Source organism: Anser anser (genome assembly GCF_964211835.1).
Source record: "Anser anser genome assembly, chromosome: 4".
Classification (NCBI taxonomy): Eukaryota; Metazoa; Chordata; class Aves; order Anseriformes; family Anatidae; genus Anser; species Anser anser.
The window spans coordinates 47,460,173-47,488,052 of NC_139724.1; the positions used below are offsets into that span (position 1 = coordinate 47,460,173).

Genomic DNA, 27,880 nt, shown 5'->3' on the forward strand with positions numbered 1-27,880 from the left:
TTTAACATAGTGGAAAGCTTAAAAAAACTGTTTTTAAATTAGATCCAGCTCTCTATTCACTATCATGTTTCCAATTCCCTTGGAAATCAGGATAACCTGGGGCTCACTAAAAAGTCTCATTTATGAGAAAGGGATTCTCTGATCTGTGTTGCAGTAAAAGAACCTCAAAGTGAAATATGATGCTGAAAAGAGGGAAGCATCTTGTCATAAAGACCTCATGAAAATTCCACATGGCAAGAAAAAAGTGATCTTTTCTGCAAGCTTCATACATCAAAGTCCTATTTCTCTGCATCCTTTGAAACACGTCACCTTCTCGCAAGAGGTAAGATCAAAATTAACTTTATGGGTAAAAGACTTATCTGCTTACTTTCAAGAGGCAAAGACATGAGCTTTGCTCAAAAGGAGGAAGTGTATTTAAATGGAAAACTTGATTTTTGAAGACAACCCCATGCTTGGGTACTCTCACGTGCAAGAATGCTTTCTTTTTGTTCTATGTCGCGATGGAGTTGGATTTTACCAGGAGCTTTTGGCCTCTCCTCAGTAATAACTAACATCCCTCTAACAGGCAGTGATCAAAACCCAAGGGAAGCCTGGAGCAGCTCCCTGTGCTGCAGATGAGGCGCACCTGCAAAGCTCAGACACAAATACTAATCCATAAGGCCCCAAGCACCTGCTTGCATGCAGATTGTGGGCTAACTGGGAAGGATGTGCAGTGTGGCCGTGCGGAGGCAAATTCTCCCTCAGGCTTATGTTGTGAGCACATGCATTTGTAATCCTGAAAGTCACAACCCATCTTTCTTGAACCATCACGTCCTTGTGGTTTGTGAACCTCGGTCACCTTGAGGTGGGAGACCTTTAGACCATGTAGAGTTTCTGGGGGGACTGAGCCAGTGGGGAAGCAGCCAAAAGCATCTTTTCACTTTGTGAGTCAGAGTCCCCTTTCTTGTTTCCTTCTTGTAATCAGAGGTTAGAGATAAGAGCCCTATTCTTTACATTGTGTGCAAATTCACGCTAGACAGAGAGTTAGAGTTTCAGAGTAAATTAGCCTGCACAGTAGCAACAAGGTAGCTAATTATTTTCTTCCAAGTCTGTGATTCCTTGTTTGTCCCACTAATGTTGCCTGACAGTCTGTTTTGGGGATAGCGAGACACCAGCAAGATTTCCCTCAGTTTTCAAGTGCGTCCTTTTGCAGAACTCCTCAATGTTAGATCATTGTGACTTCTGATACACGTGAATTTCCGGCTGGTTGGTGGGAGCTGGTGCAAAGCTACTGAAATGAGGTGAGCTCCTGATCCACACAAGTCAAGGGTAAACTGTGGCTGACCTCCCTTAGCCAGTATTTCATTGATGCACAGCAGATGAGAAGTGGCAAATGTAATTTTTTTAAAGCTTATCTGATGTTCTTTGCAGAGCCAAAAGCCATTACCCTTACCAAGGCTGCCGGCCAGCTATATCAAAAGCCAGAATGAATATTCCAATTAAATTATTGAGCAGATAGCAGCAGGCATGGCTGCTTAATTATCTAGTAAGTCACTAGGGAAGTAAATTACCAAATCACAGCATGGTTTGGGCTGGAAGGGACATTAAAGCCCATCCAGCTCCACCTTGCTTGCCATGGGCAGGGACACCTCCCACCAGACCAGGTTGCTCAAAGCCCCATCCAGCTTGGCCTTGAACATTTCCAGGGATGGGGCATCCACAGCTCTTCGGGGCAGCCTGTGCCAGTGCCTCACCACTCTCATGAGGAAGAATTTTTCTTATATCTAATCTGAATGTACCTCCCCCTTCCCAGGAGAGGGCGAGAGGCCAAGCATGGCCCTTGGTGCGCCTGCCCTTCAGCATTTAGAGCAGGGTGCTCTTGCTAGGCCAAGTTGTGCCGTGCAGGGAGTTGTGCTGTGCATACCATGGTTTTGGTTTCTTTCCAGAGTTTCTTTTCCATAGTTTTGTAGTAAAACATTTCTGTTACTGAAGCCAAATGTCTTGTATTGGAGTGGACATGTGGGTTCTCCTGTTACCCTAACCTGGGGACACCTCCCAGCTGCCCAGAGAACAGAACTGGTGACAAGAAAACTCTCCTTGTTTCCTGGGGACAGAGCAGACCGGACCCCTCTCTTCCCTTTGCATGCATTCCCAGGGGAGCAGTGGTCAGCTGTCTGCTCTCATTTGCTTTTGTGGAACTACTGAGCCTCCCCCCACTTTCTGTAACTTCATTCAGTAGGAGAGGCAGAGACAGGCATCCGCACGATGGGCATAGCCCAGGAGCTTCTTACCTTCTGCTTCCTATGCAGCCAACTCAAGAAGGAAAACACTGTAGCTAGCCCACCACCACCCTCCTTCTCTGGGGGAAGTCAGAAACGCATCCTGCTGGGACCTCCCAACTTCCTTTCGTAGCTGTGTGCTGTATACAGTTACAGGAATTACTTCCCTCCGTGGTTTTAACATAACAGCCTCAGGTTCTGTCCACACCAAGAAAGCAATTAGGGTGGTCTCATTCTTCTGATAAATTGCAGGGTGTCACCACAATTTCTGCACTATTTTTGTAGGCTGGAGTCAAAACTCGGTGAAGCCAATGGACAGAAACCCACTGGTACCCTTGGGCCTTGGATCAGGTCCAATAACCTTTGTAGCTTATTACTGTCATACTAGCTAACCTTTAACTGAATCCGTAGTACCCACTCCCCAGCCACTATGTACTTTGCTCTATAAACACAATCTCTGTTTGGATTGCCTTTGCAAACGAGCACTTGAGATGTATACATATCCGGAGTGCTGAACACAGAAGGCAAGGAAAACTTTAAGGTTCTTGGAAAGACCTGGGTACAACACAGAACAAATGAGTTTTCATGTAAAAAGAGATTTTATTTTATATTTTCTCCAGAGTTCATAGTGAAAGTTTCCCATTACTGAAAGGAAACAAATACAAATTAGGCAAGCTTATACATCAGTAGTGAAACATGCCCTTCACAGTGTTGCTGCAACCTGTCCTTGTGAACTTGCCCAGAGTCCCAGCATTTCATCTTTGCAATGACAGTGAAAAATGTATTGTTTAAAGAACGTTGGGAGGAAAATATGAAAAGGACAGGATGGCCACAGATATAAAATAAATTAAAAGTATCTGTAAAGTTTCTTTCCATATACAAAATAACTTTTTTTTTTGTAATTTTAATTTTTTTAAATTGCTGTTGTCTGTACAAACATTAACTTTTAAACAAAAAATCATTTACAAAGGCTGTTTTTACAAGGAGAAATGGGTTGCTAAACAAAATGTCAGTCTCCTGCAAACCACTGAGCATCTCCTCGGAGATGAACATCCTATAAGCTTTTGGACCGGTCCAGCACTGGAGCAGAGGGATTCACAACCCCAGGGGTGCATGGCACATCATGAAATGTACTCAGCTCCTTGCAAGTTCAGGGTCCCCAAACAAATGAAAAAACGTTGCCCGCTTTGTAACCCTGTGTCACTGGTTCCAGTGGACAACTCTCCTGGCTCCAGGTATTGCACTGCAGGGTGAATACATTTTATTTTGCACCCTGTGTTTTGCTCACTTACTGCAAGATTCTGTATTCAGCCTCAAAGAATGGGATTTTCAAGAGCTTTCTGCAGAGGCTTGCTCACAGTCTGCTCCTCACGGGGGACTTTGCTCCCAGAGTCCTTGGCAGACTGAGGCAGTGCTGAATCTTTCAGGACAGACAATCTGAGGAGAGAGTTTGAGGAGCTCGAGACATTCTCTTGGCATCTTTTGAGCCATCCATAAAAATAACGCGCAGGCATTAGATATTATATAATTAGATGGGAAGCAGCGCCATTTATCAATTAATACTATTTCAAAAAAACAACAGGTGGCAAAAGCCCCCCATCCTGATTTAAGACTAAAATGGTGATTAATAACATTAGCTGGAAGTTATTCTGAAGACCCTAGTAATACAAAGTTATATACAGAAATCATTGCTTATGTGATTAATACATTACTGATGCTAGACATGGCTTTACTTAGAAAGTTGCATGTAAAAATAAAAATGCAAAAACAAATCCTGTGCATAAAATGTCTCACATACATAGTTAATTGAAGATAACACTCAGTATAAAGTTGGAAGAGGCAGATCAAATTTTACTTGGAAGATTATACTTGTTCTACATGACAAGGTTAATGACAAAGACTGGTTTTATCCCAGTGAAAACCGAGCATAGCATATTGATGCTCCTTTTCAGGTCAACTCCAGGCTGCCTTGTAACAGCAGTGTAAAGCATTGCCTATAGTCTTGAACTCATCTTCAGTCCCAAAGAGTGACTCAGAGCACTGCTGCGCTGGAGAAACTCCTATATTTAGGTAGTGCCTCTGTTTTGGAGTGCACAAGCCAGGAAGCTTGGCTGCCAACACCCTCTTCTGATCTGGGAAACTCCTGCCATCCAAGGGGTGGGCCCAGGTGCGTCTGACCTCTGCGGAGCCCAGTTCCTGGCACTGCTTGTGCCAGGCACGGTTCACACACCCAGCTGAGCCCAGTCCTGGCCTTCTGCCCAAGAGCCAGCGGCTCCAAATCCTCCCTCCCCCTGCAAACAGGACACTGGGGCTTGGACAGCATTCCCTGGGGGACTGACTGCCACTCTCAGAGACAGTGGTCTCTTTTGCAGTGTGAGGACCCATCCCATGAGGATTTAGAAGGCTGCAAGGTACTTTCTCTGCTGTGTTTGGGAAGGTGTAGACTGGTGCTGTTCTGAGACAGGAACATGCTGTCATCCTAAGGCCAGGCGATATGAGGAGAAATCCAGCCCTCAAGTGCTGCTGAGCTGCGCCCACTTTTCTATGGAAAACAAGATGTGCACCTTGAGAGCATTCAGCCTGTACCGAACAGCAAAAATTACTGTAAAGGAAAGGATTTTGGCAATAAACTGTTACTCATCACCAGCTACCTCACCCTGAACAAAGAAATGGGACGTACTGGCACCAAGCCGAGGTTGCCTTGTCAAGCTGCACGAAATCTGTTTTGCAACAAGCCCTCTACAAATAGAAGATTAGATGGGGTTAGGTTTATTGTTTGAGCTTGCGCGCTGTTTAGTAGTAGCCATTATCGTGCAGAACCGCATAAACAAGGTATTTATCCATGCAGCTATTACAAAAGGCAGCTAGGGGAAGCCCCTACCTCTTCTCGTGGTTGCAGGGCCTGCTGTCCGAGAGCCGGAGCCACCTTCCAGCTTAGCCAGCGCCCCCCCCCCCCCCCCCCCGCCATGTGCCCTGGTGACACCGGGCCCTGCAGCAGAGCAGGGGGTTCGCAGGTGGACCCCACAGGACGGGCAGCCTGGTGCACGTCGCTGCTTCCGACCATACTTAAAGCCACGGCTGGAGCCCCCCCAGCTCAGCAGCACAGACAGGCTCATTTTCACCACCAAGACACAGCAGTGAAAAGCTCTGCTGTCTGCAGCTGTCTGTCATTTCAGCCAGAAGAAAAGCACAGCTTTTTTACTCCAGTTTTTAAGTCAAGCTGATTTGCACACTGAATGTCTAACTTTTCTCCAACATATGGAAGCGGATCAAAAGAACCTTGATCTAAATGCGCACAGCTGCACACTTACTGCTTACTTTTGATGGCAATTCTGCTCCTATCTGATGAAGATGGCACTTACTCTGTAAAAATGGAGACTTTTTTTCTTGTGGTTCCAGGGAACTAATTCTTCAAGGCAATATCCTGCTACAGAGCTCTTGGAATCCTAACGTAGGACAATCAAATCTGATAGCTGTGTTAATTACTGTCGCTTAATTGCAGGCAGTAAGAAGGTATCAGATTGTAATTTTGGGAAATCTGACTGCACGGGTATGCTGTTGAAGCAATATAAGGGAAGGACTGCAAACCTAACTTGCATCTGGGACTCATCTTTTTCTCTCCCCTCCCCCCCCCTTTTTTTTTTGAAGTGAAACTCCTGTCACCTTCCACTGAGACTCTGTGCACTAAAAAGTCATTGCTGAAAGGATCCCTAGGTTGTGTGTTCCACATCCACGCCTCTCACACCTACGCACATGCAAATTACTCAGATTGGTAAACATGATAGCACCGCTGACCAAATACAAAAATCAACATCGACTGTTTAAATTAGCTTCAAATAGTCAAGAAACTGCAAGAAGGCATTTGCATAGGAAAACTGCTATCACCTTCAATACACCAAGGAATCACTGACTCCAAAGTAGAGAACTGAACTCTCTTGACCATGGGGAATTAATTTATTCCCTATAAATATTTGCCCTTTAAGTATACTACTTCACACAGGCAGTTATGTAGACTACTTATCAAAAAGGTGGTTCAATGTTTACTCTTAGCACAAACTAAAACATTGTTCTTGACAGCCAGAAGTGCTTTAAAAAGCTTCATCTCCTACAGAGGATATTGCTAGAAACAAAGCCTGAAGTTTCTCTGACATTGACCCAATAAGAGATATAACTTTTTGCTGATGTGTTTATGATTCATTAAATCGCTTTTTTTCCTGCTTGTAGTTCTGCACAAAAATTTTCCAGGTGGAATGCATGTTTTGTATTTTTGTTGTGCAAAACCTGCTAGTAAGAAACCTTAAATTGACGGAACAGGTACAGCAAACTTGATTTTCCAAGTAGAAGCACTGAGAAAAAGAAAAGCTACTATTTAATTAACGTGACAGTCAAACCTCACCAACCAGAGCTAGTTTTGATAAAATAACTGTAGTGAAGGTCTACTGGTAAGAGTTATGCACCAAATAATTTCACGTTAGGAATCAACTACAATAATTTACTCAGATTATTTGCAAATATGTTCTCGAATATTTGTTATGAACAAGTCACTCAGCCACTTCACTGAGCGTGATACTTTCAAACCCTTAGCCTGCTGAATTTCTACAGTAGCAAGAAAGAGAAGTCTTTGCTTGTGAGATACCACAATTTCACATGCAGCAGTAATGTGTTTTGTGTTCTTCACACCAAGGGCACTGACATCTAGTAATATGTTAACAAAAATGAATACACACATGCAGTCAGTGACATGTCATACCAAGGAAATATATGTCTAAGTTGGATTATCTAAGGCTCTTAGAATGTCAGATTTTTTTTTCTTGCTGCACTACTCAGTAACCTAAGGCAGAAAGCTTAGCTTTAAAATGATTAATAGTATATTTCTAATCTCCCTCCCCATTAGTCACCAGAAGAATGGAGACAAAAATTAACAGCTACTGCTGTTTCCAAAATCATGTACAAAAATAGATCAGTATGTCCTTCTGACAGTCTCAAAAATCTTGAAGTGTCTTCCGTAAATTCCTCTTTCATCTCTGTATTTCTACAGAAACAGTCAGTCCCCATTGCCATGAGTTACATCTTGGTCAAATTCAAAGATGAATGAAGTTCATGTTCCCTTTCCTTGGAACTTCTGTTCAGAATCCATGTCATTTCCATCCTTTTAGTTTGGATAGATTCAATTTTTTTCCTTCCCCCTTCCCCTCCCCCCCCCCCCCCAAAGGAAATGCATTGGCAGTGCAAACAAAAAGTAGAAATCATAAAAAGAACCTCATAGAATCGCAAGTGATCATCTTAGCATTTCAAAAGGGTCTTCTGAGATGTTATCTGCATGCACAGGATTCCACTGTCATGTTGGGGTACACCTTAAGAACCACATTCTTATTTTCATCGAAGAACAAGATGCTGAGAGAAGACATTTTGTCCGGAACACAGCAAGGCTCAGGAATGCCTGGGACTACTCCGACTGCTCTCACTATACTCTGGATGGTGGCATGGTTGGATGGCTTCAAGGCCTGCAAGAGAAAGATAAAAGCAGAAAATATAATTTCACATATGTTAACAGGGACCTGTATACTCCAGAACAAAACTTATTTCTTAAAGAAGGGCCCTGTGGCTGATTCACTGTAAAATCTGTCTTTTACTCGACTATTTCCAGTTGTCACCATACACGCCCCGAGCCAGGAACAGGGAATATGACTCTGTCCTGGTTCTGCTGGCCACTGGATGTCACTGCTGCTCCACTGCTTTCAGCTAGAGCATCCCGCTCAGGACAGGGGCCTCTTGCTCTCGGTGGGACATGCCTTCCCAGGAAAATGCCCAGGCAGCAGACCTTGCACCAAGGTGTACCTATAGGTCAAGGCAGTCTCTTCTGATGTAAATTAAGTTTCATGTGGGCTGCAATTTAGTCATAAACTTGTACAGCTGGGAGTGAGGCAGTCAACATGTTAGCAGGCTGATTCATTAGGGGAGCAAAATAAATACAACTTCTATGCTGGGAAGTCAGGTTGGTGGAATATGAGTACATCAGGGAAAAAAAAAAAAAAGGATAAAACATATACAGAGGAGAGTATGGAAATACTTCATGTCACAGTGCTAACTGTTCCAGTTTGCTGTCTTCCAAGGTTAGGTTGTTTTGCTAATTCTTCCACGCCAAGTCACTTCTCATCTGTAATATACATCATCAGTGACACTGCTGAATAACTGAGCCCTCAAATCCCACGTCAGTTGTGCCTTATATTATGGTGACATTTTGCTCTAAAGTACTAAGTTTTCTGGATTAATACTCACATAATTTGAAACAAATTTTGGTTTAATACAAATGAAAAGCAAATCCGAGTGGTGAAATAGTTATTTCACTACATTTGTACAAAAACAAACAAACACCAACCAACCAAACAAAAAAAAACACAACAAAGACACCCCAACAACCCAACCAAACAAATAGAATATGAATTCATTCACAAAATGAAAAGTGAATATATTCAGAAAAGTGAAAAATAAATATTCTAAATTTACTTCCAACACCCTCAAACCCTTCCGAACCCAAATAGCTGTAAGCAGATGAGCATGAAACATGCACAAGACAGATTTTAGCCAGTCTTATTTTTGTAAGGGTGAAATCTTAACAATGCATCTTAGAGCTCATCTTGCACGCAGAACCTGGGAATCACATGGTTAAGTATGCTCAGTCAGGTGTCACTGAGAAATATATGGAACAAGATCAGGCGGGCCAAATTTGCAGTTTGTGGTTTTGTTGGGATAAGAGATGATTTGTGTTGCGATAAATCAGTCTTGAGGCTTAGATATCTACCTACCTCATCTGCAAGTCCTGATGACCTTGCACACAAAAAATCACAGGAATAGCTGTGAGGTACCGGCTCGTCAAATCGCTTGTGCATAAACGTTTGTACATTAATAGGTATCTGCTTCCAGTTCAGCTGGCTATGGATGCCTAACTTGTCCCTTTTTAGGATAGCTCATGACTCTGCATTTTTCCTCTTTCTCACAGAGACAGATGTTCCTCGAATTCCAAAAAGAAATGAATTAGAATGGACTTTTTCCATACCACATCGCTGAAAGCAGTCTCAAGTGAGAACTGGAACCACTTGACAGAGAATTGGAAAGGATTCACTGGGGAGCACTCAGCCATTCTTTAGGTACACGTTAAACATAATCCGATTTTTTTTTTCTTTCTAATGAGGAGCCTATTTTGCATGCAGAAAGGCGGAGCAACAAATGATCCCAATCCTGCGTGCCTCTTGCGTCTGTTTACAGTCTGACAGAATTTTCTCACGTATACTCAGGATCCAAGTCCATTTTAAACACAAAGGTTGTATAAACCCTGATCTTTTTTCCCTTTGCTGTTTCAGTCAAAGTTTATCAGAAGAGTGAGATGGAGACATGCAGTGATGCTCTCCTTAAAATACAAAAGCAAAACTTCTTGAAGCATCCTCTTAATGGCTATAGATCTCCCAGCATTGTTACAAACACATTGCTCTCAATCTAGCTGGCAGATCTTAAAGACATTTTTGTTGATTTGTTTGCTTTTAATTCAAGGGTACCTATGTTCCTAAGCAGTAGTTTATAAGGATTTTTAAAGAGTCTTAGATCAGTACAAAATTCACATTTTTCTATAATTTCGCTCTGCAAAAGTATGTGAAAGCTCCAGAAGCATGCAGGCCTGTTTCTTTACTCAGCTCCAGTGCAGCATTCTCCACAAATGTCACTGGGAGCCCAACACATTTCCTAGGCCTGCTGATCAGATGCAAAGAGGTAAAATATCTAAATATTTTAGTGAGTGCTTTTCAGAAAACTGAAACCCCCCTCTGGGTACTGAATGGGCATTACGCCCTGCACAAGAAGGGGTATTTAGGCCACTGCCTCTGGGCCACTGATGCTCTGTCCAGCAAGTGCTAATGAAAAGCAGGCAAAGATTTTCTTTTAGGAGGTGAGGCCATAAGGAGCAGTGGGAGGGAAAAATGCTGAGCTGACTCCTAACTGCCAAATCTGTGAATAAGTACAGCTGTGGCTAAGGCTGCACCTGCTAAGCTGCACGCATCCTTGGGAGACTTCGTGCCCTGTTGAATTTCATTAGAGATGTATTAGGAGCAGGGCACATGATGTCAATTACGAGCTTTCATTCCTGACCTGGGAGAGGGTCTGCCTGGCCTGCACACTCCGTGGTGTTCTGCAAGCCCAACACATGTGGGTTTGAGAGCAGTCAAGCCAGCTAATTGAAATCAGGGAAAGGGTAGGGCTGGAAAGTTTGGAGGTGGAAAAGGAGGGGGAAGAAGCACATCTGTTCTTAATTACCAAACAGGTTGTCAACTTTAGGAGTTCACCCTCAGCAAGGGAACATTATATACCCATAGGCACAGATTAGTTTGTTATTGCCTGATGGTTACAGTATCATTTGCAAACACAGTCTTATTAGCAACACCTGATATTAGGTATGCCCAAGAATAACACATGGCTCTAGAAGATGCTTGCTTCACCTTTAAATTAATTCAACTTTTAATTTTCCTTGGAAAACAAGGTCATTTTGTTTTATGTGATTAAAAAAATGCACAAAAGGAACAATTCGAAATCTAATATGGACAGATATCTGCCAGTTGCTCCCAGGGAATCAGACTTACCACGAGGTTTCAGTTGCTCTCTCAACAAACTATCTCTTCGGAGTACATGGCAGCAAGCACTCATTGTCATGGCGTCCATGTACCTATAATGCTCTGGTTCTATATTCCTCACCCAACCGAGTCTAGGGAGTTTTGCACAGATAGGCCAGATCAGACCTTTTTGTTAGAATTTGAGGAAGAAAACTGATGTCCTGATTACGGTGGTGTGGGCCTGAACTACATGGCTAGCTCATGGCAATCAGACCCGCTTCGTGTCAGAGAAGTCATTCAAATGCCGCTTTACTTGCCCACTCATCTCTCCTGTTTATTTCTCACCTTTCTTCTACTGTAAGATTTTTGAGGACAGGGACCACTTCTGATTGTGGGTACGTGCCTGTCCCAGGTGGACTGAAGGGGTGAAGAGGAGGGGGAAGAATACGCCCTTGAGACTGCTGGACTTAGCTATGGTGACAGTAGTAGCTGCAAGTCTACTTATTTGGGTGGATGGGGTTAAAACACAACATATCAGAGGCCAATGTTATTATTTGCTGGAAAGTAGATCCTGATTTTGGCTAAAATACATTTGGCTCTGTATGACAGAAAATCTTTTTATACGAAGTGTAATACGTCAGGGGAATTAGCTGAAGACAGACAACTCACAGATAAAGATGGAACTCATCTTTCACCCAGGCAGTATCTGTTAACTACCCTTCAGCTGTGCACGCTGTTAATACCTCCCTGTCATGCCTCAGAGTGCCAAACAGAAGTTCAAACAACAATTAAACTTCACTTTGTCTCTTCAGAACCATTGGTTACTAAACTCATCTCAGGGCATTTTACTTGCCAGGATTTTTATAGCTTTTTTTAAAATTATTATTATTATTATTTTTCTTCTTCTTCCCAGAGGTTTGAAGTTACTCTGGGTATTAAGCCCTGAGTTTGTGAAGCATGTCAGGGATTTTCTGGTTGTTGGTACTAAAAGAGGCTCTGCATACAGAAAATGAACCTTTTTATTATTTTGCTTCTTTATTATTACTCTGCTTTTTGTTTCTTGTGATTTATGTATCTCTCTGAAGATAGTTGGTGCTCTTTTGCTACTGGAGTATCCATGCTCTCCAAGTCTAATCTTGACTCTTTCTTGTATTCTTGTCTTTAAGTTAGTATTTAGTATAAAATTAGTATTTAGACTTGTATTCTGTCTTAAATTAGGTATTTCCCATCAACTTGAGGTAGGATTAGATTTCAGTAGGAGCAGGGAAAGACCGGTAACAAATGCTTCTAAAACCACTACCTTCAAAACTATTTCCGTGAAAGCCTTGTTTGTTTTTTGAACATGCACTTTATCGAGCATTCTTAGGTTTGACCTATACCTCATAGAGACAGAAGAGGCACTAACCCTGAAATATATGGTATGTATTGACTATTGAAAGAGAAATTTTCTTAAAGCCATTGCTGCCTCAGAAGGTAGAAGCCTATTTTACGTCTACCAATTAAAATCAAAAAAAAAAAAAAACAACACAACCCCCCCCCACACACACAAAAAAACCCACACAACAATCTAATGAGTGGGCTGTAATGGTTATTCTCTAACAAATGCTAGATCATGGGTGTTCGTAAGCACCTCAGCTATGATTTACTCCCCTAAAAATGGAAAGAGCCAGAGCTGATAACTTTATGGAACAGGAACCTAAATACTTTTGAGCTTAACATGAGACAACTTCAGGCCTTTCTAAGAGGCTACTAAACATTCTTGTCCTAAATTATCATCAGAAATAGAAGAACTTGACTGAAATTGACCTCCAGTAGCATCACTAACTGTCTGAACCTACTTCACATTTGCTTTGTGACTTTTGCAACTCTGATGGTAGTCCACAGCAAGTAACTCATTTTAAGTGAAGAATATTTTAGAGGCCAGAATCAGCTGAAGACATTGTGTTTGTGTGAACGCTTTTGAATTAAAATACTTTAGCTTTTCTGGTTTAACTGTCATATACCATTTCCTGCTAAACAGAAGTCCAAACAGCACTCTTTTATGGTTGGGATAAAGTTCTTATAAGAAAAGCTGCATCTGGAAACGTTAATCCACTTTCAAGTAGATGGTTACAGTGGGCGGTGAAAAATTTGTCTGTCCTTATAGCTAGAAGTTCAAGACCACTGATTTTAAAATTTCTAACCTGTACGTTAAGTAAAGCACAGTTCCGATCAACAATAAAGTTAAAGGCACAATGCCATTTATGCACAGGTAGTGACTGTTTCTCTTCCTATTCCCTTTCATTTTTTCCCCTTTGATCCGAAACCTGAAAGCCTGCCATTGCAGTTTGAGGTAGTCAGACAAATCGTCTCCTTCAAACAGAGACTCCTTCCTTCCTCAGCTTGCTTTATTTGGGCTCCACCACCTTTGGTACAATTCGCCACCTGTCATTTTCAAAGGGTGGCCCCCTTGACTCCTTAAGCCTCTGAGATTCCACATGAATTTTGAAAGAGACTGCCAAGGCTTCATAGCATCAGGAATAGGGACTCTTGAACATGAGGTTTCAGTGAGACCAGATGCCCTACTTTCACTGAAATTTCCTGTAGGTGTTATTTGAGTGTACCCCTCATTTTATGCCAGCCTTCAATACTGCATCTCACTTTTAGGTCTTGGTAGACTTCAGGGGGAAGCACACTGCTAATAATGACATTGGGCATTCGATTTTCAGAAGCTGATTTCATCTACCAAAGTCATGGCGCTTCTTGCTACCCACATGCAATCTCATCAAAAGCAGAGGATATTGCAAAAGGCAGTCTGTCGGGAACCATTGCTTCTGGATCCACTTTGTCACAGAAGTGAGTCATTTGGATCTTTGGCTTACATGCAGAGCATCCCAACTGCTCCTGTAGCTCCACATACTCTGTCACTCTGACAGTAACGCTTCATGAGGCACACATTTTTCCTAGACGATGCTGTAATGACTGACCCCACTGCAGGCCTGGCAGCAGAGACTTCTTCATGGTATAACTACTACTGTCTAATAAGCAATTTTCTGTGTCTGGCCTGTATTATGTTTATTAAACAGGCTAATAACAAGTTCACACATCATTAGCACTATTCAGGAAATGTTTTATGGCAATTTGGGCTCTGGACAAAAAACTAATACCATGTAATATTTTTTTAATTTTCTTTACAAGTCTGTTTTTTTACTAGCTGTTTTAACCGCTACTCCTGGCAGTACAAGACAAAGATACCACCTATTTACTATATCCTGATACATAATAGGTGACCAGCTGCATTTTACTCATATAGAAGAAAAGAAAAAAAAAAGTGCATAGTTTACAATAACACAAAGTGCAAAAAGATCAGTAAAGACAGTACCTTAGGAATTGGGAACTGACATTCCCCCGAGCAGTAATAGGCATCAAAGGATTTAGGGGAAATAATCCACTCGCTCCAGCCAATGTCTGCAAAATCCACCTTGAGATAGCGCCGGGCGCAATACCTTGGCTCATTCCACTGCTTCCTCCTCGCCTTCTTCAAGGTTTGCTCATCGAACTGCAGAGTCTGGCTCTTCTGGTGATGATTCTTCCTCTGCTTTTTCTTACTCTTTGCCCTCTCTGCCAAACGTGGCTGGAATGTTTTGTATGATTTTCTGTCTTCCCATCTCTCATCCTCATTGTACTGGTACTCAGCTCCTGGAAGCTCATTGTTCTGCAATGGCAACAGGACATTTGTAGAGCGTTTCCGCCGCCGCTTCCCACTGCTGCTCCTTACATGGTTTTCTGGCCTAGGAAAGACCCTTGTCAGAGGATTACGGTGCCCTTGCAAACTAGAGACAACGCTCTCTGGCTCTGAAATAGCAGAGTCATTGGCATATATCAGAATGTAAGGTTCGTAGTAAGAAGGTGCCCTTTTCCACGGGTGATGGCTTGTCAAATCCATTTTGACACTGATCAGAAGTTCGTTGTTTTGTTTTGCTTCGTGCAGGACCTGAGTGATATCCTTCCACTGCCAGGAAAGGACATCCCCATAAGCACTGGAGACATTTATTAGGAAGTGTCCCAGACTCCGGGTCTGGTTCCCAACAGAAGGAAAGGTCCAAACTGAAAGATGTACTTGAATTTCAGGTTTTCTGTGCCCATGAGAACAGCCTCTGGATTGTGAACAGTTCCACTTAGCATTCAGCAGATCACCGATATAGTAATACACCGAAGCTGACAAGATATTTTCAGACTTGGTGAGTGAAGTCAAGTTAAAAACATACAGCTCCTGGCTTCCAGGGCTCCCTAGAAAAACAAATATTTAGATAAGAATATGGCAATTCAAATTGTTATGGAAATCAAAAGGACCAAACCATATTACTTTCTAGGTTATACATTAAGTTCATGGAAAATTTTCATGCAGTGCTTTGGGAACAGGTTAAGGCCACTATTCAGAATAACGACCAGCTAGTAAACTGGTGACCTTAACATCACATACTTTCTGTCTGGCTTCCTTCCTTCAGTCCAGAAAAACTCATACACATGCTACCACTCCTTTGGTTCCAGGAAACAAACTAGGTCATAGGAATACAGGTCGATAAGAGATGCACTGAAGGCTGTATCTATCATCCAGAAACTTGAGCAATGTCATAGTAAGGTTTTGCTCTCCTTCTCTCTCTCTCTCTAAACATTCTCCCCTCCTTGCAAATACACCTTAGGTAACGTCGCTCTGTCCTGCCTACAAGTCTGTCTTTCTCTCTCCAAGACAAATGGGACATCAATGGCACTGAGCCATGCCTTAACCAAGATGCAGCTGAAGCTGGAGAAAGGCTCCCACTGGCTTCACCAGGCATTGGATTGTCTGTACTCTTCAATCATACTGATGAGCCAAAGCCCCCTCGCTAGAAAGACAAGGTTTGCTTCTTTAGTGATAGAGGCTGAATGTGGCTATGAGGAAGATAAAAAGCCTGAATTGAAATGGGACAATGATTCTCATTGCTGCCCCAGGCTTTAAAGTATGCTTTTAAGTAAGCCCTTCAAGCTCTGATCACTGAGCTGTTTAATGCCAAAAAGCCTAGCTGGTTCCCTTACACCTCCCACTCCACCCCTCTGTGATCTGGGCTTCCTCTACAAGATGGGAACTTTGGGGTCTGGGTGGCAGCTTCTAAGTTGTCAGTGACTATTAAAGAGGGACTCAAATACATTTAATGTTTGGTATAGCTACATATATTTATCAGGATGGTAAATGGGCAAGCAGAAGAAGTACTACGTATTTCAAAAGCTAAACCAAAAATCCTGTGTTACAAAGGATGCTTCCTCTCAACGTTAACCATTCCTCCATGACAGTAAGACCAATTTAGTGGCCCCTCAAGTGTTCCTTTTTATGTATAAATGACACAGAGCCCTTCACAACCGCAAGGGTAGAATTGAGCACAGAAGCAAGCATTGACACCAGTCTTGCACACAAAGAAGGAATGCAGCTTGCCTCTAAAGGCACAGCGGGGAGAAACACCACGCTAGAACCACTATTTTCATTTTTAAGGCTCAGTTGTCAACTGTGGAAACTGAAACAATTCACAATTTATAAAGGGCTAAAAACACACAGGCTTGTATGACTTCCTTTTGGCTAAGTCGGACACTAATTACAACAAAAGTTTCCCTCTAGAATAATCTGGACCAGGGTCACTTCAATTACACAGGATAAATTCAGTCATTCCCCCTAGGACATTTCATCAATTTTCATGAGAATCAGTAACAAAATATTTACTAATGTAGCTGGAGCTAAGCGGACAGTACTAGAGCAACCCTAATAACCAAAAAAAAGCCAAACCAAGCTGTCTTTCTCTGCAAGGTGGGAGGAGGGATGGGCAGTGGTGGCAAAATGCATCCACTAGCCACTGTGCAGACAGAAACAAGCCAAGGACAATACGTCTTCATGGTCAGGGTGTTACTGTATCATTTAGGAGGGATGTGGTGGAAAGTGGGGTTTCCACAGCTGTGAAATTGGAGAAGTCAACTTAACCACAGGTATCTTGCACAAACCCAGAGACACACTCCTAACACAGGAGTGAAAACATATAGCTGACTACTTTAATCTCCTGCAGGGTGTGACAGAAAATCTTGGAGGTGAAGCTTAATTTTTGCTATAAGATTTCCTGGTTGAACTGCAGTTATGGCTGTCCTTCAGAGTGGGAGAAATATAGATCCAAACGTTAAAGTGTTATCGAGACCTGTAAAAACAAGCTGTATCGAAAAGTCAAATATAGTCATGCAAAGGTATGCTCTACAGCCCCCCAAAGGGCTGGAAACAACCCAACACATTAGGAAAATGAGGCAACATGGAGTTAAATGTTTCTTTGACACCATAGCATGTCAAAACCCTCTGTAGTGGCTGGAGAGAAGTTATAAACTCCAGAGTTTTCCAAGAGTTGTTGTTTTATCCCAAGGAATGAGAAGCACAGAAGATGTCCCTGTGCAGTAGGGAGGAACAGCCTCTCTGCTTCCATCCTCAAAACATTATATTAAGCCCTCTGCCAAAGCAAGTGAGAACAAATAATTTCCAATACTGAACTTTCAAAAATTTTGATAGCTTTATGCTCCAGGTGATGTTTTGGGTGACATTCTGTGCTTCCAGGCACAGATACCATAACTGCTATTGTCATTCAGACAGAGTCCAGCGCATGACAATATTCTCCCTCTGCCCATCCCAACCAGCTAAGCGGCCTCTTTTTCTAACTTTATTTCTTTTTTCCTAATCCATGTTCTGAAAAATATATTAAAAGAGGAGAAATCATCCTGACTAGAGAGACAGAATCTTTCTCCCCAGTACACCACATGTACTGCTTCAGGAAATTAGGGGAAAAAAATTCTCAGTGAAATGGGGAAAAAATACCAAATCATTTATGGAAGACACCATAGATCACACACTCAGCCCAACCTGACAGTGGATCACATAAGGTTCTGGTAGGTAAGTCCTTAATATCTGAAAACTAATGTACCAGATCCATCCAATTTCTGGCTATTACTTATGCCTGGGATTTTCCTTGATTTTGATAAAAAATTTTTAATTCATGAAGGCCAAACCCAGCTACTCATTACGTTTGTATTAAGCCCATATGTACACTTGACCTCTGCTTGGTTTGTAATCACTAATATAAGCTTAATATGTAATCTGGCAGAGCACTATGCATATCAGTCTTAGGAAATAGGATTTATGGTGTCTCAAGCATGGCTGTTAAAGAAGTTATTATTTGAACCCCTGTTTAATGTTAAATGACAAGTTTTGATTTTAATTTTTAATAAGAATTCCATTTAACAAATACTGCTTGTTTTAAATTGGCATATTGTAGTGAAACACAAAACAAGCTGCTTTTGTTTATAAAGAAACTCTATCTGGCGTGAAACAGACACAGGAGGAATATATACTTAGATTAAAAGCAAAGCCCAAGAAGCCACTCTTAACTCTACACCAAAGACTTGCAGTAGGTGGTGCTATTTTCTCACTGAACGACCTCTGAGCTCAAACCATTCTGAAGAGGTTTCAGATAATTCAGTTCACAAAATCATCTACAAGCAGGTTATTAGCATCCAGCACAGATGTCTATGACTTTGCTGGCTCTCAGCTCAAAAAAAAACTCAGCTGTGTGGCCCGGGTTTCTGTCACAACTTAGGAACACTGTGTCAAATCCATCCTTTGTGTGACAGCGATACCTGACTGAGATATGAGCACTGCACTCAAATAAGCATACTGCAGGCCAGTAATTACCCTTACAAGGGACAGATATATAAAGGAAGATTCAGCTTTAAAATATCTACAAATGCACCTTTTCCTCGGGAAAGTTAAATTTGACTTAAATGAAACTTCATCCTCAATCCCAGACAACAAAAACTGCTGAGGATCTGTCCCCACAATAACATAATTTCAACTACTAACCAAGGACAGGAGGTATTGAGTAGCATCTAACAACATTTTACTGTGAGGCATGAACCTTTCCGAAAGCCTCAGACAGCTTGCTTTAGTTATGCTGTCTGACGTGAGCTGAAGCTTAGGTTTTATGACTAATATTTTTAACCCCCCAAACTTAAACCAAACCTAACTAGGGCTTCAGCAAATCCAATAACTTGTAGATGTTCATTATAACCAATATCTCCTAGTACGCTAGTATCCATTTAAAACAGAGAGGGGAAGGGAGCCAAACCACAGGGCCCATCACCAATAGATTAGCAGCCAGCGGGGAAACCTGGACTGTCTTAGCCCAGTAGAGGTCTCTGGCCAGTTTGCCTGCTATAAAAAGAGCTTTAAGGTCTCAAAGGTAACAAAATCTACTAACTAACAGAGAGGTTTTTTTCTAGAAGCATGAAGTCAGCTTTGCAAGTTGAAGGAAGAAAAACAGGCCCAGAAACCTATGCCCTGGGAGGTCATGGCATTGCAATAGCTTTTTTCTTATGTTTTCAGTATCAAACAAAAATGAAAACACCAAACATTTGAAGAAACTCTCTTTGTGCTAGCTGCCCAGAAGTGAAATGGTCTGTTGCAGCAATCGATGTTCTCCTCGAAGTATCTCATACTGAAACATGACACTTTAGAGGGATGCTGGGTACAAGGTCCCCCTCTGCCTGGGCTGGCCATACTGGGAAGATCCTAAGAGCCAGGAGTGTCCCTACACTGCAGGGGGCTGTTGGAGCAAGCCCACAGCAGGGACCACCACCTTGCTGCCTGGTAAGGTTCTGTCACACATCTCTGAGCAGCTGTACTTGCTAACCTTGCACTCATACACAGCAGCGCACAATGTGATGCAATTGCAGCTCAGTAATTATTACCTGAATAGCAGTAACTTGGTGGGCTCACTTCTTCTACTTCCGAGCACTGCAAGCAGCAGAGTTCTGTCAGAACAGCATTAGCTGAGCTAGTCTTTTGTCTAAGTCTTCAAGGACTTACTTGAAGAGAGTTGTACTAACTCAGCTTTGCTCTTTTGTAGTACTACAGAGGAAGCACAAACAACTTGCCTGCAATAAAGTCTAAGGAGAAGATTTAAAAGGAAAGGAGCAAAGGAAAAATATGGGGAATGAAAAGAACTCCATTCAAGGAATACACTGCTACCTTTCAGATACTCCGAGGCCAGGCTTTAGTGGCAATCTCTGCTCCCCTTAAAGGGATTACCATACGTTGCTGGCAGCCTGCTGAGGAATTTCTGAAGACCAAGCTCTGCAGGACAGAGCTCTTCTGAACTGCAGCAGGTAAGACACAGCATCAGTGCACTTTCAGTATCATTTGCCTGTACCATGTAGAGCTTTGGAACAGCAGCCATGAGCTGGGCAGGAAAGTACTTCACAGCGAGAACACCTCATTGCTTGCATTCCTGTGGAATATAACTCAGGATGTAAAGGCATAGATAGTAAAGTACATGGATAGGCTACAAAGTTACTGGCCTCCTCAACCCAACTGCAAATCACTACTCACGTGTATGTTCTCTCCTATTTTAAAAGAAACCCAGAACCCAGACAGACTTCCCCATGGCAGGGGAAAAGGGGAGATACATTGTCTCCAGGCCCAAAGCAGAAATGCCTTAACATTTTCATACAGGTGGTTGTCATACAAGTCAGGCTGTGCTCACTCACTGGGCTGCCAGCAGTTATTGGCAGCTGAGACCAGCAAGCAACCCACCTCCTAGTGCTACAGCTGAAGTACTTGTAGCCACTCAATCTTCAGAGGCATGGCCTGTGCTTCCTCACCTTCTTGCAATAACCCGCAGCTGTTTGTATTGCCTGTTACTGTTACTGGCATTAAAAAGGTATTTTAAGAAAGAGCAGTAGGTCTGTGGAGACTGACATCACCAGCAGGAACATATTCATGTTACAAGGGGCATTTCCAGGCATCAATAAGCTGGAACAAATCCACCAACATGTGGTGTGTTTACCTTTATAGAGGATGCACTGACATTTTTATGGACTGCCAAATCTATCCCATGGGTGAAAAAGGATGCAATAATGAGGGCTGTTTAGTTATATAGTCGTCATTAGCCATCATTTAAATGAGATATTAAAGTGGTGCCCTTGTGCCAGTGCACAGTTAAGAACATATCAGTGTTTCCGTTGTAAAACCTTGGTTTCATGGGTTCATAGGCCAGCTACGAAAGTTCACTCAGAGCTGGAAATGGGAAAAAGTTTCAGAATGGCAACACAGATTTGGAATGCAGATTTCTTCTTGTCTCCAACCTTTGCTGTTACTTGATTGCCATTTCCCCCCTTACTGATTTGGGTATTTTGCAAAGGAAAAATATAGGATCCTGTTCTGCCTTTTTAAAGGGCATACAGCTTAGTGCCAAACTGGCTTAATTATTTCTAGCAAAGCAGTCAAGGTTGTAGCAGCTAGTAACTTGACACACAAAAGTAAAAAACCCATCACTCTGATTAAAGCTAAATAATCCCTTTTAAGTTTAATCACTTTGATTAAACTTAACTTTGAGATGCAGTGATGGTACAATACTTAGGATCTAACTTACATGCCTATTTTGTGATATGAAGTGCATGAATATGCACATTGAACATCACAAATGTGCTGCACAGCATGTAAATCATCTCCCTACTATATGTTTTAAGCAGAAAGACCAGGTCTGAAAACTAAACACAACAACAAATCCAAAACTAGCACATAATAAACAAGCGAGCAGGTAGCATCAATAAAACACAAAAAGCTCTGAAGGAGAATGCAAAAGGCTGGTTCTCTTCCTTCTCAGTCATAATTCAACTTCAGTTGGTAGAAGTAGGTCTACTGTATGAAAACAAAGTTGCACACGCCGTCTCCTCAAGGCCGTAAATCTTCATGTTGGAACTTAGGTGCTCTAGAAACTGCGACTGACTGAGGGCTGTAGGCTAGTTCATCCACTTGGATGACAGCACAGTGAGACAGGTGGTAACAGAAGCCAGAAAATCCAGATCCCGGGTCTGGTCCTGACAGGCCAAATCTACAGATCCTGCCCATTTGCCTTAGCAGATTCACAGATTTGGGCCCAGTTCCTTCTGCCTAAAAAGTATCACAATGCTAAGAATGATGTTGATTGCATTTTATTTATAGGGGCACAGAATATCTCTCCCTCTACCCCACAAAAAAAAACCAACTTCAACAAAAAACAACCCCCCCCACCATGGTCTTCTGCCTGAATGTTTTTAAAGCTCTTGTCACAAATGACCTTACTGTTACCAGCACTGAAGAGGCTAGCATTGGGCCCCTGCTGATTTTCGCAGTCTGACGGCAGCCGGTGACTCAGTGGCTTCCCCATGCAGTACTTGGTTTCCCTCTTTGCGTGGGCATTTCACACCGCAACAAAGGAAAGAAAAGCATTTGAAAGAGGAGGAGAACATAGTTTTTAAACCACAAGAATTGGCCCAGGGGCAGGTGTAATACCTAAAATTACTTGAAATTCAGTCAATAAAAAAGAGTTTAAAGTAATTTCAGCCTGTATAGCTTTACTATAACATCATTAGAGGGACCCTCCAATTAAAGTTAGAGTTTTTCAAATGACTCATTTGCAAGACATGTTCCTTTAGCGATGCTATGATTACAAGTACTTTCAAAAGCAAACTGAAAGCCTTGTGTTCAAGGCTTTTATCTTTCCACTCTGCATTTATTCTGGGTTGTGCCTTTCCTCCAGGTCCAAAGCCCCAGAAGCTGCAGATCAGCACAGCTCTGCGGAAGGCACTGGAGGCAAGCAGATTTGTATCAGCCTGAGGGCTGGTCACTCATTGGTTTTGCTAACGGTCAGGAGAAAAGATGATCTGCGTGCAGAAGCCGATGCACAGACTCACTCACAGTTTAAGATTACTCTTGCCCTAACTGTCAAAGCATTCACCTGTAGCTCACATATCACCCTGTCCTCCCCCCAGCTTCCATTTTAGTCACAAGGGATGGAAAACCACCTACCACTGTGGGACCTGCAGGCAGAGAACTGGGGAAGGCTCTGGCTCAGGATTTCTATTTAAGCAGAGCTCGCTGTGCTGCCTGGTCTAAGTAAGACGAGGGCCGCTAGCGCCATCCCATAAATATTCCACAACATTGCCCTTGTAGCCTGACAAAGCTTCCCAGAAATCATGGGCTGAGCATCCTTTGACTAAATATGTAAAGGTAAACAAGGGCAGTTCAGTCTGCGAGGAAAAATGGTGCTGGGATGGGACTGCATGTTCTGTAGATGATGTAAATCCTTACTGTTCTGAAAATAGATTTGGGGCTTGGGGCTTTTTCAGCTTTGTCACGGGCATCACAGGTTATTTTTCTGAGCAACTCAAACTGGACAATTCTGTTCTGAGATAACTTGGTGGGAGAGATGAAAAACAAATTTGCCAGAATAGAGCACGTGAGCGGTCATCAAAGTCAAAGGCCCCAAATCCCAGAATGAGCAACAAACCACCAATAATCCAGCCTGTCTGTGAAATCTGGTGCATGGAAGATCGCGGGGCAGCATCAGATGGACACCTGAGAGGTGCCCACACAGGGTAGAAGCTCTCACCCTGTCCCCTTGGAGGACTGAGCCACAGAGAGGAAAACTTGCATTGTGCTGTTGTTAAGGTGCTTCTTCTCAGTAACCATGTCTTGGGTTTTCTTTGGGCCTGTCTCCTGCAAGACTGCAGCTGTGACAGGCAGCACCACTTTCCTTGGACTAGAAACACGGAAGAGTTTCAACAAATCCTACCAGTTCTTGGTCTCATTGCACACTGCGCTTTTAGGGTCCCCAAAATTTGTCCTTTAGGGGAAAAATATGGACAGAAAGGTTTCACAGCTCTATTTGAGTGGTGTGTTTTGGAGAAGGAGTTGTTTACCTCCTGAAAATACATGGTTAAATTGCCAAATATATGCTCAAAATGCACATGAAGTCACCAAAGGTTTCCTTCAAGGCCTCTTGCTGCAAATGCAGGAGAAACTGGTGTATTCTTAGGGGAGTTCTGCTCATCACAGACCAAAAGCTGTCTCCTGAAGGGGTTAGCAGCAGGGAGGGTCTAATGCGTGAAGGAGTAAGGGCAACAGAACTGATTAACAACTGGTACGGCCATGTTATGGCCAGGGAGAAGCCACATGGAGACTGAAATCTGCAGCCGAGGAGCCTAGCAGTCAAAGCAGAGATCTGGAAACAAACCGTCTGCAGAAGGAAATACTGTGGAGGTGCCGTTTGCGTTGCAGGGCTGGCCAGGCAGTCGGGTGCAAGGAAGAAGCCAGAAACCAGAAGTCTTTTAATATTCCCCCGACGCCACCCCAAAGAACATTTGATCTAAGGTTTTTTATGGAAATGCACTTATATGCCATCAATAACCATACAAACGAGCTGCTGCTGCCTACGGGGAGAGAAAGACAACAGCCAATTGGTTAAATATTTTGCATAAATACTTATAAAAGTGTCAAAAAACTTATAACCACTTCCAATTTATTGCTTTGGCACTTGAACTGTGAAAGTATTGGAGGAGGAGGAAAGGGATTAGTGAATAGTGTGTTTATAGGACTGCTGCCACCCAACGTCAAGTGAGAGTATAAATATAATCAGAAAGACCACAGAGATGGGATTTCAACCAAAGGCCTTCTAGGTTTAGAACAATAAATATCTTTAATCAGATATGCTTAAAGGAGAAAATACACTCTGTTTGGATTATACCTTTCCCCCTTTTTTTTGTTTTGGATTATACCTTACTCTTTTCCAGTGAGGGCAACACTTAACTCAGAACAAAGGAACATATATTGGATTTATATTTCAAAAACTTTAGAAAGACAAGAGAGTACCTTCTACATAAAAACTCCATGGGGACAGCAAACTGAGAGTCCCACCTATCCATCCTCAGAAACGAACGTATTTAAGTCTCTAGCCTCTAAATACTCTCTTGTGGACAGAAACACTTGCAGTAACATATGATGGAGAGTGTTGTAGCACAGAATCCTAACATGCCAAAGCCATTCAATTATTCATGGTATTTGATCTGTGTGCAGAGCTATCCTATAATAGACATTGTTGCCTTTGAAGAATCAGCAGTAATGACTCCCAAATAAACCTTAGCAAAGTCTGGCACCCAGCTCTCAGCAGGTTTTCTGGGAGACAAAGGAATCAGTGTAGGTCACAAACTCCCAGACAGAACTCAGTTTTACTGCTGGGTCAACCCTTCGGTGCGATGAAAAATAAGAGACTGTCAAAGCAGGCTGCTCTGGATGGCCCAACAGTTGTCAAACAGCAAGTTTCCAGGATTCAGTGGATTTGGGAAGTTTATTACAGTGAGAGTCACATTAGGGTTGTGGCATTTCCATTGAGCCCTGACAGAGGTCAGATGCATTACGGAGCAGAGCAGCGGAGTCCAGAGATGCAGTGCTAAGACAGTACTGCCTTCTCTTTCTGCTAGGACATGGTTCTTCTGGGATACTGCTATGTTATCCATGTCTCCCCCACCATAAATATCCTTGTGTGAAAAGTGACTTCACGTTTTCAGAAATCTACCTGTGCATAGCAGTCTGTAATCAGGACAGAGATCTACTTGCCGCTGCCGAAGATGCTGAAGTACAGCACCTGCCATGCACAGACTATCCTTGAGCTCAACTCATTCCCTATTGCCATTAATTGCCACTACCGTCAGCAGCATCTCAAAGTAACTATTCTGTAGATAGTCTGAAGGACCGCCAGCACATGCTACTGCTCTCTCACATGCAAATCAACCCGTGATTTCAACAGAGGCTATGCATGCAAAATACTGATAAAAGGAGCTCCAGAGAGGATATATTAATTAGTCCACTTCCCTCATACAGTACTCAGATATCATCCAGGAGAGACGCTGCATACCAAGCTGAGCAGATAACCCGGTAATTAAAACACACGAGACAATGTAAGCACCGTGTCCCAAAACACAAGTGTCGCTGCAGGCAGCATTGCTTCCCTCATCTCTCTTCTCGCACCGAGCACCCTCCCCTCCACAGCGGGGCTCCCCGGGGGGCCGCTGGGGTCTCACCTGCAGCCAGCGGGCGAAAGCCGCGCACCGTGTTGCCCCGGCGGAGGTACGGAGCGGGCAACCCCGGCGGGTCCTGGGGCCGTGCTGCTGCCGCCTGCCCACCGCTGTACTGGTCGTAGAGCCGCAGCATGTGCTCCGAGACCTTGTCCCCCGGCTGCAGCCGCTCTGGCCGCCGCTGCCCCAGGCTGTAGTCACCTGCCACGGCTCTGGCTCGGCCGCCCTGAGCTCCTGCCAGGGCAGCTCGTCGCCGCAGCCCAACCCGGCGAGCCTTCGGCACGTCCCCCAGGGCCAGGCACAGGCAGCCCCAGCCCAGGCACAGGCACAGCACCCAGAGGGCCGATGCCGCCATCCCGCTGCCGAGTCGCCCCTCTGTCCGGCACCGGGCGACACGACACCGGCACCCCCGCTGAAGTTGGCTTCAGACCGATGCAGCCCCCGACAGCGGGAGAGATACGGGGCTGTGCTCAAAACCGGAGACGGGGTTTCCTCTTGTCGGTAAAAAGAAAAGGAAAAAAAAAAAAAAGGAAAAAAAAAAGAAGTGGGGTGGAGGAAAGCGCTGCCGTATAAACTACCCGTCTTTCCCAGTGCTGGCAGTGAAGGTGTTTATTTCCCCTCGCTGTGCAGGTTGGTTTTTGGCGAGAGGTGGAGGTGTTGCTCTCCGTGCGGCCGGATGCTCCTTCCCCACTTCGACTGGTGCGGGTGCAGCCCGGGTGAGTTTTTGTGGGGTGTGTGTTGTGTGCGTATGTGTGTGTGTGAGTGAGTGTGTGCGAGCATGAGCCCCGGCTCTCGGGGCTGATCTGTGTAATCAGCAGCCAATCACACCGCCTTCTTGGTCGGCTCTGGCTGCAAGCGAGAGGCAAAGCAAAGGGGAAACCACCACCCAAAGAAAAATGCGCACACACACACGCAAAGACAGAGGTGACTGGAAATTCAATCACTAGCACTAACTGCGTCCCTGAGGGCAGCGGGGGAATATGCTGGTGGGATGTTCCCTTTTCACCTCCACCCAGCTTCTCCCAAAGGCAGAAAAACAACATGATTGCAACAAAACAAAAATCCCGAGTCAAAGTATACTCAGCCATCTCCCCTCAAATATCTCAGGGCTTGGCTGGGCTCTGCACCATCCAGGGCAGGCAGGTGGAAGGGATTATAACTGGGTTGTGTAGCCCCCCTCTCCCAGGGGTCACCCAACCTTGGTGGCATCCTGCTTCCTCCTCTGTCACCCTCAAACCCAGACAGGGCTGCCCGAAGTGTCCCCAGCAGCCTGGAGCTGGGAAGGGACATGCACCATGCCCAGGTGAAGGCAGACGAGTGCTCTCACGCATGGGAACCCTTCTGCAGGCTGCATGGGCTCAGGCAGGGAAACTGCACATCAGGACTCCTCCAGCACAGCAGTGCGCAGCAAGGTGCTCTGTGCACAGCTGAGAGGATTTCACATACCTCCTGCCTGGGCTGTTTTTCACAACCAAAATGACATAAAAGTCTCACCCCCTTGCCAGCGCCACAGCATCAGACAGGACCCCAGATGTGTAACACTGTCCTTTCCAAAATATGCTCTGCAACACAAAGATTGTCTTACCTCATACACTCGGTGGGGGAAAGCACAGCAGGTGGAAGAGAAGCTTCTTGACATTTTCATGGTGTGTAAATATATGGGTTCACATTTGGAGAATGACTTGGTTTCTAACCTGAAGAAGAGAAATAAGAAAAATGAGCTTACACCTTACTATATGGAGCTTAGCACACATTATTTCCAGCATGGGGCATTCACATTTTCAACAGGTGACCGTCAAGTGTGCAATTATCACAATGTAAATGTATCAACTAAAATACATAATGTACTGGAAAGTGAGTTTGCTTTTCAAATTCCACTGAATTTAGGACCTAGATACTAAAGATCCCTAAGCAGCTTTAAACAGCTTGTCTGTAACTACAAGAAGCAAGTGCCTACTGGCAGGTAAGAAGGAAAGAATGACTTTCAAAAGCAGACTAATGATTTTTGTACGCATCTATATTTAAGTGCTCAAATACAAGATATGTCAGTGTCTTGTTTTCAAAGAGGTTTGAGGCATCCAATTTGCCATGCATATC

General features: G+C 43.6%; 2 protein-coding genes across 2 annotated transcripts in view; one reads left to right on the forward strand and one right to left on the reverse strand.

Annotated features, from left to right (window-relative positions):
- The window catches only part of LOC310899099 (uncharacterized protein), a 42,905-nt gene extending 28,695 nt beyond the window's left edge, over positions 1 to 14,210 (forward strand). The window contains exons 6-7 of the mRNA XM_083835098.1: positions 155 to 322; positions 9,259 to 14,210. The gene's annotated coding sequence lies outside the window, so the exon portion shown is untranslated. The remainder of the gene's footprint in view (positions 1 to 154; positions 323 to 9,258) is intronic.
- On the reverse strand, positions 2,839 to 26,714 carry BMP3 (bone morphogenetic protein 3). Its single transcript, XM_083835089.1, has 3 exons — positions 25,790 to 26,714; positions 14,217 to 15,124; positions 2,839 to 7,762 (listed from the first exon to the last, which is right to left on the reverse strand). The coding sequence occupies exons 1-3, from the start codon at positions 26,136 to 26,138 to the stop codon at positions 7,571 to 7,573; spliced, it is 1,449 nt and encodes a 482-aa protein (XP_083691215.1). The 5' UTR covers positions 26,139 to 26,714; the 3' UTR covers positions 2,839 to 7,570.
- Between the last annotated feature and the right edge of the window lie 1,166 nt (positions 26,715 to 27,880).